Here is an 8864-nt window from a genome sequence, read left to right on the forward strand (position 1 = left end):
GTATATGAACAGTTTGCCTGATTGCATTAACTCATCTCTATGTGAATGCTTTATTTTTGCCGATGACATCTTTTTATTGTTTACTAGCAGTATGGATTTTCCTGATGTGTTGGAAAATAATATTAATTTTGGTCTTGAGTGTGTTCTTGAGTAGACTGCCTTAAATTCTTTGGTTGTTAATCCTTCTAAGTCCAAGGCTATTATGTTTGGCCCTACCATACGATTTTTTCCTGATTTAAGAATTATTTTGGATGGTATCGGTATTGTAATTGCTGAAAACATTAAATGTTTAGGTATTATTTTGGATAGCAGGCTTTCATTCACTCAACATATTGATGTTTTATGTTCCAGAATATGGTTTATCATACGTAGAATTTACTCTGTAAACATGTATTTGCTTATGCATATTCGGTATAAACTAGCTCATTCTCTTATGATGCCGCTAATACTTTATGCTCTCGAAGTTTTTTCCGGTACTTGTTCGAGGCAGTTAGATAAAGTCAAGCGTTTAGTAAATTCAATTGTGCGTTTTGTATATGGTGTACGACGTCGTGAACACATATCTGGTTATGTGCGTGAATTTTTAGGTTGTTCCTTTGTTGATTTTTTTAAATTTAGGAACTTGATACTAGTTTACAATGTTATCAAAAGTAGCAAACTGCTTTCTATTTGTGTATTTTCGCGATCTACTAGAAACCCACAAATATGTATTCCCAGAATATTTATGACATTGTTTGAAAAATCATTTGTTGTCAGAATTGCTCGTTGGTGGAACATTCCAATAATGTTTGGTTGAAACTTTTTCAACATTTGTCTGATTCTTCATAATCTGTTACATACATATGTATTTATTTGTATGTGTATGTTACTGATTGGGACCTAGTAACTTCTCGTTTTTGGCTATTTTTATGGCTGGGGAGCCTATTAATATAAAATTAATATATTTTATATGTTAATTATATTGTATATATTTTTTTCTTTTTTCTCATTTTTATTGAATTTAAAAATTTTTAATATTCTGATCTCAGAATTTATTACTATGTAATATTGTTATTTTGGCCATGAAGGCTTTATATTACGAAATAAATAAATAAATAAATAATAATAATAATAATAATAATAATAATAAAAATATATCGTCATCTGAAATGCAAAAGGGGGTAACAATGTCTAATTTATTGTTGATCCTTTTTGAATTTCAGGTTAATAAAATCAAAGTTTTCCAAAAGTCGATTTACAATTACTTGGTTGTTATGCCTTTTGCCATTTCAGGTATCGATATGTCCCTATTTAGGCTCGATTAAATAAATAAAAAATCAATTTAAATTTAATATTAAATATTTTTTAATTATTGTATTTTTATTTTCAGACTTGTTCCAAATATTTTATTGCTTTTCAACGTATCTAATGAGACAACCTCGGGCCAGGATACAAACTTTTTAAAAGAAGAATTATTGCTTTTGGTTCAATCTATTTAGGACTAAAATGACTTAAGAGCATCTAAATTTTTGCATATATATGTACATGTTTGTACATTAGAGGTGTTCAATATCGATTTTAATTAATATCTAAAAGTTACTACTGTAAAATTAGTTAAATTTTATTTCTTTAAAAATCTTATTATTTTAATATTTAACAAAATGATTTCTTTTAGAGAAAATTGTCTTTTCAACATAATTCACTGTTCTAACGATACTACAACGGAATCTGTTCCTTTAAAATTAGGGAACTTGTTCCCAAAACCCGTATATACTTGCGTAACACACGTCTTTCTTCAAGAACACACTCATTTGTGGTAGATTGGTTAGTGGACCGCACAACACACTACAGGGACTGTTCGTATGTGGAATAATCATCCTGCAGAGGTATTCCCTGCCACTTTCGATATAAAATGTCCACAAACACTACTCCCTCTATCCTCCTTCTCATAACCTATTTTCCTAGTTCCAACACAAGGCTTCGCATAAAAAAGGGTCATCCCCTTAGTGGTCCAATAAAAAAAACAAGCTAAAAACATTAACCTTGGAGTACTAATCACAATGTAAGTGATAATTTCATACACCATTATTTTTTCATTTACAAGTTATGTAAACAAAATATTATACACATAAATTTTAATGAAATATCCATTAATTGTTAGTTTTTACTAAATATCTAATTTTCTCTAGAAGGTAATATTTAATATAAATATAAAAAAATATAATTTGAATGGTGTTATTTTTAAGAACTTAAACAAGTTCTATTATTTGCAGAATTTAACCATTTCAATCGATTTCCGCTACGGTTTTCCATTATGGGAATTTAACTACAATTTTACACAAGTCAGTTTTTGGAAATAATGAACAAAATAAGAACCCTACTTTAAAATTGATGTAGATACTTTAATAATTTTATTTTATTTACAAAATAAACCTACCCTATTGGGCTATACTTAAAATTTATTTTAGAACACCTCTACCAAAATACAACAATCGTTTGAATCCTCCAATCCAAAACAAAATAAAGGCATTTTTCATCGACGAAAGTAACACGCATAGATATACAATAACCACTACTGTGCAGTGCATTGTGCTGGAACTAGAAAATAGAGATATAACTATTGACATTTTTTGCAAATATGAGAATTGGCATATCATCATCAAATAGAGCATAAAAAATATGAAAAAACCGCGGTATTACTTTTCGCGGTTGCTAAAAAATTCCACGTATTTCCATTAGTATCTCAATTATTTTTAAAAAATCATGTTATTGTTTCGCTAAGTTGTGTTTGTAATTAATAATAACTGCGGGCATACTTTAAAAGATAATTTGGAATAAGGGAAGTATACCTCACACTTGCAAAAAATGTTGCATTTTTTTATAATAACTGATTCATCATCACTCAGCCCTAACCGTTAAAGCTAGAAACATGAATTTTTGGTACTAGGTTTCACTGACGTTGTATTGACCCATTAGGAAGGGTCAATTATATTCCTTACTTATACAACATTGGCCATCATGTAGCGGTATGCCAAAAATTTCCCCAAAATTTATTATGTCCCTAATAAACATATGTACAACAGTAAACATTTATCTCTAAAACATGAGAAATATGGACTTTCAAAGTAAATTAATAATGTAGCGACATCTCTTGTTGTACAACAACAATGTGAACAAAGCATAAATAAAAAATATACGTACAAGAAGAAAACAAACAGGGGGATTTTTGGCAAACTTTTTTCAGAGTTGCACGGAAATGTACTTTTTTGTGTATACACGTGGATAAGTACATAAAAAATATAAACAAAGAAGAAAATACATAAAAAACGTAAACAAAAAGATAACAAACCATAACAAACTCAATCCAACGGTACAACTACTTTCTTAAATGGAACTTACCTGCTTCAACTTTCTAATGAGTCAGTGGTAATTCGAAATCACACCTACTCGAGTAGCTCTATTATGAGGACACAAGCCTTACCGCCTGTATTTGCAAAAATTACACACGATGATCTGTTGCTGGACATCAAGTACGTTCATGAAATTAGCCTCAACAATATAAACCGAATAGATCAATTGGGTACGAAATTTAATAGCTCAATTGGCATTAACGTCATGATCATTAGATCTATGGTAGTGTGCATTGGCTGGCTAAGTTATCAACAAACAAGAAAATTAAATCTCCCGAAAGTACACTTTCAGTTATCAACCACAGACCACCAGATCTGCGGGACGCAGATATTTAAGGAGGGAGGAGTTAACAACGGTGTTGGCACTGCCAACAAAATCATTTCTGCAATATAAGCTCTTTTCATACACGCGTATCCGCTCTAATTACAAATTGATTTCTTGCAATAACCATCTTGCTTGATCAGCGTTTATATCGTCGCGCATGTTGGTGCAATATGATAAATGAACCAAGGTGCCAACAAGTGTGGCCGACGAACGTCAGTCTTGGCTGAGACATCGAACGGAGCGATTATTAGTTAATTAATCATTATTTAAATTTAAATTAATAAAATTAATTGTAATATTATATTATATTTTTCCTTGTGAGTTTCATTTATCAGGCGCAGTTGGAGCGCCTTAATATTTTTTTAAAATACACCACTTAGAAAACCTTAACTTTGATATATTTGTGAAATATTTAAATATCCAAATAAAAATTAAAATCTTCTTTGAGCACTAAATCTGAAATGTGTTATTAATAGCGAATCGAAAAACGAATCGATCTAAGTATTAAGTGTTCTTCGAAGTACTTTCTATGAGATGCTGTGATGTAACAAACTTTGAAGATATTACAAATTTAACAAAGGTGTTTATGCTTAAAAAATTAAAAATGTTTTTTGAGCAGGAAAACTATAATATGTGATCGATAGGGTATTAATAGACAAAAAGAACCGTATAAAGATTTTTTTCCTGAGTACTTGCCATAAGACGGTATAACGTAACAAACTTTGACAAAATTGTAAAATTTAATGAAAAAGTTTTTATACTCAAAAATTTTAAAATATTTGTTGAGCAGAAAAACCAAAATATGTCATCGATAGAGGATCAATAGACAAATCGAACCGTGTATAGATTTTTTTCCTGAGTACTTGCCATAAGACTGTATAACGTAACAAACTTTAACAAATTGGCAAATTTAATGAAAAAGTTTTTATACTCAAAAATTTTAAAATATTCGTTGAGCAGCAAAACCAAAATATGTCATCGATAGAGGATCAATAGACAAATCGAACCATGTATAGATTTTTTTCCTGAGTACTTGCCATAAGACGGTATAACGTAACAAACTTTGACAAAATTGCAAAATATAAGGAAAAAGTTTTTATACTCAAAAACTTTTAAATATTCGTTGAGCAGCAAAACTAAAATATGTCATCGATAGAGGATCAATAGACAAATCGAACCGTGTATAGATTTTTTTCCTGAGTACTTTCCATAAGACGGTATAACGTAACAAACTGTAGAAAATTGGCAAATTGCAAAATTTAATGAAAAAGTTTTTAGACTAAAAAATTTTAAAATATTCGTTGAGCAGCAAAACTAAAATATGTCATCAATAGGGGATCAATACACAAATCGAACCGTGTATAGATTTTATCCCCGAGTACTTTCCATTAGCCGGTGTACCGTAACAAACTTAGAAAAATTCGCAAATTTGATGAAAAAGTTGTTATAGTACAAAATTACATTATACCTTCTTGCCATAAGACGGTATAATGTAACAAACTTTTGAAAATTGGCAAATTTAATGAAAAAGTTTTTATACTAAAATTTTTTTTAAATATTCGTTGAGCAGCAAAACTAAACTATGTCATCTTATGGCAAGTACTCAGGAACAAAATTTATATACGGTTCGATTTGTTTATTAATACCCTTTCGATTACATATTATAGTTTTGCTGCTCAACGAATATTTTAAAATTTTGTACTACAACAACTTTTTCATTAAATTTTGCAATTTTGACATAGTTTGTTACGTTATACCGTCTTATGGCAAGTACTCAGGAAAAAAATCTATACATGGTTCGATTTGTCTATTGATCCCCTATCGATGACATATTTTGGTTTTGCTGCTCAACGAATATTTTAAAATTTTTGAGTATAAAAACTTTTTCATTAAATTTTGCAAATTTGTCAAAGTTTGTTACGGTATACCGGCTAATAGCAAGTACTCAGGAAAATAATCTATATACGGTTCGATTTGTCTATTGATCCCCTATCGATAACATATTTTGGTTTTGCTGCTCAACGAATATTTTAAAATTTTTGAGTATAAAAACTTTTTCATTAAATTTTGCAAATTTGTCAAAGTTTGTTACGGTATACCGGCTAATAGCAAGTACTCAGGAAAATAATCTATATACGGTTCGATTTGTCTATTGATCCCCTATCGATGACATATTTTGGTTTTGCTGCTCAACGGATGTTTTAAAATTTTTGAGTATAAAAACTTTTTCATTAAGTTTTGCAAATTTGTCAAAGTTTGTTACGGTATACCGGCTAATAGCAAGTACTAAGAAAAAAATCTATATATGGTTCGATTTGTCTATTGATCCCCTATCGATGCCATATTTTGGTTTTGCTGCTCAACGAATATTTAAAAATTTTTTAGTATAAAAACTTTTTCATTAAATTTGCAATTTGCCAAAGTTTGTTACGTTATACCGTCTTATGGCAAGTACTCAGGAAAAAAATCTATATATGGTTCGATTTGTCTATTGATCCCCTATCGATGACATATTTTGGTTTTGCTGCTCAACGAATATTTAAAAATTTTTGAGTATAAAAACTTTTTCATTAAATTTTGCAAATTTGTCAAAGTTTGTTACCGTATACCGGCTAATAGCAAGTACTCAGGTAAATAATCTATATATGGTTCGATTTGTCTATTGATCCCCTATCGATGACATATTTTGGTTTTGCTGCTCAACGAATATTTAAAAAATTTTTGAGTATAAAAACTTTTTCATTAAATTTTGCAAATTTGTCAAAGTTTGTTACGGTATACCGGCTAATAGCAAGTACTCAGGAAAAAAATCTATATATGGTTTGATTTGTCTATTGATCCTCTATCGATGACATATTTTGGTTTTGCTGCTCAAAGAATATTTAAAAATTTTTGAGTATAAAAACTTTTTCATTAAATTTGCCAAAGTTTGTTACGTTATACCGTCTTATGGCAAGTACTCAGGAAAAAAATCTATATATGGTTCGATTTGTCTATTGATCCCCTATCGATGCCATATTTTGGTTTTTCTGCTCAACGAATATTTAAAAATTTTTTAGTATAAAAACTTTTTCATTAAATTTGTCAATTTGCCAATTTTCCAAAGTTTGTTACGTTATACCGCCTTATAGCAAGTACTCAGGAAAAAAATCTATATACGGTTCGATTTGTCTATTGATCCTCTATCGATGACATATTTTGGTTTTGCTGCTCAACGAATATTTTAAAATTTTTGAGTATAAAAACTTTTTTCATTAAATTTGAAAATTTGTCAAAGTTTGTTACGTTGTACCGTTACTTATACCAAGTACTCAGGAAAAAAAAATCTATATACGGTTCGATTTGTCTATTGATCCTCTATCGATGACATTTTATTTTTTGCTGCTGCTCAACGAATATTTAAAAATTTTTGAGTATAAAAACTTTTTCATTAAATTTTGCAAATTTGTCAAAGTTTGTTACGGTATACTGGCTAATAGCAAGTACTCAGGAAAAAAATCTATATACGGTTCGATTTGTCTATTGATCCTCTATCGATGACATATTTTGGTTTTGCTGCTCAACGAATATTTTAAAATTTTTGAGTATAAAAATTTTTTCATTAAATTTTGAAAATTTGTCAAAGTTTGTTACGGTATATACCGTCTTATACCAAGTACTCAGGAAAACTATCTATATACGGTTCGATTGTCTATTGATTCCCTATCGATCACATATTTTAGTATTGCTGCTCAACGAATATTTAAAAATTTTAAGTATAAAAACTTTTTCATTAAATTTTGCAAATTTGTCGAAGTTTGTCACGTTACACCGTCTTATAGCAAGTACTCAGGAAAAAATCTACACACGGTTCGATTTGCCTATTAATACCATATCGATCACATATTATAGTTTTGCTGCTCAACGAACATTTTTAATTTTTTAAGCATAAACACCTTTGTTAAATTTGTAATATCTACAAAGTTTGCTACATCACAGCATCTCATAGAAAGTACTTCGATGAATACCTAATACCAAGATATTTTAATTATAAGGTAGTGTCGTCGGCGAATTCAGAAAAACAGAGCGAATTCATTTCATTTTTTATATATAGAGTTTGACAGTATGTCTACACCAAGGCGAATTCATATAAGGTGGTGTTAATCAATCAGCTGATAATTTTTTTCTTAATTCGCCTAGTTTTCCGAGCTGCAAAGTTTGTTATTGTTTACATTTTTATATTTAAAAATGTCCGTTAAACACAGAAAAACTTCGTTAATATTTTGAATTATTTATATAAAAAACATTGGGGCCTCATTCCTATACCTGGCATCACATTATTCGGCACTGTTATTTGGTTACGACCAATAGGGTGTAGATTAACATTCCTTAGATTAAGATTTTGCATCTCAAGACATGCGCTATATGCTTCAGGTAAGGTTTTAGGTTTCTGAATTATTAAAAGCCTAGAAAGTTCACCATTTAACCCCCTAATAAACACATCCAAGGATATATTCCTATACGTTTCTACTAGTACATCAACAGTTTCTTTTGAGTAATTTTCTGTTTTTATTTTATTTATAATTAAAGAGAACTGATGATTTACAGCCGCGTAAAACTCATCAACCTTTGAATTTCCCTGCGTTAACTGATTTAGCTGGTGTTCAAGGGTTCTTATGTCTCTTTTGTCCGCATAGTGCAAGGACAGACATTCCTTGATCTTACACCAGTTATTAAGAAACTAGTGCCGTATCAGCACTACCTCTAACCTTTTGTCGTATACTTTGTAATATCGCCCTATATATCGGTTTCGTACGCACGATATCATAGTCAGCCAGTATGGACTCCACGCTATGTATCCAGGATACGTATTGCGTAGGATTGCCATCAAAGGGTTGGAGTTCTTTAACTCGATCCGGAAGCTGACTAATTTCCTTCAACTCCGTTTCAGTTCGAGGAGATTCGATTACAGTGTCTATTGGAGAAAGACCAGAAGGGCTTTCAATATTTCTAACCCTAGCTTCCAGAACCTTCATCTGGGCAAGAGTAGCATTCAGAGCCCCAGTCATTTCCAATACTTTTTTCTGTAAATCTTCCATTTTTAATTCAACACAACAAACAAGCACAAGGTGATTACAAATAAGCAAAAAAATAGGCACAAAACAAGCAAC

General features: G+C 30.3%; 1 protein-coding gene across 2 annotated transcripts in view; it reads left to right on the forward strand.

Annotated features, from left to right (window-relative positions):
• The window catches only part of LOC111685583 (UBX domain-containing protein 6), a 71294-nt gene extending 68158 nt beyond the window's left edge, over nt 1–3136 (forward strand). Inside the window, exons 5-6 of one of the 2 annotated variants that reach the window (XR_006941210.1) lie at nt 1370–1592; nt 1655–3136. Coding sequence is in view for 1 of the 2 variants with exons in the window: in XM_046953172.1 (XP_046809128.1) it covers nt 1370–1478 (109 nt within the window). In the remaining variant the exon portion in view is untranslated. Of the gene's footprint in view, nt 1–1369 lie in introns of both variants that reach the window. The other variant, XM_046953172.1, reaches the window with a different exon arrangement.
• Nucleotides 3137–8864: the final 5728 nt, after the last annotated feature.

Source organism: Lucilia cuprina, chromosome 5 (assembly GCF_022045245.1).
Source record: "Lucilia cuprina isolate Lc7/37 chromosome 5, ASM2204524v1, whole genome shotgun sequence".
NCBI classification, from domain to species: domain Eukaryota; kingdom Metazoa; phylum Arthropoda; class Insecta; order Diptera; family Calliphoridae; genus Lucilia; species Lucilia cuprina.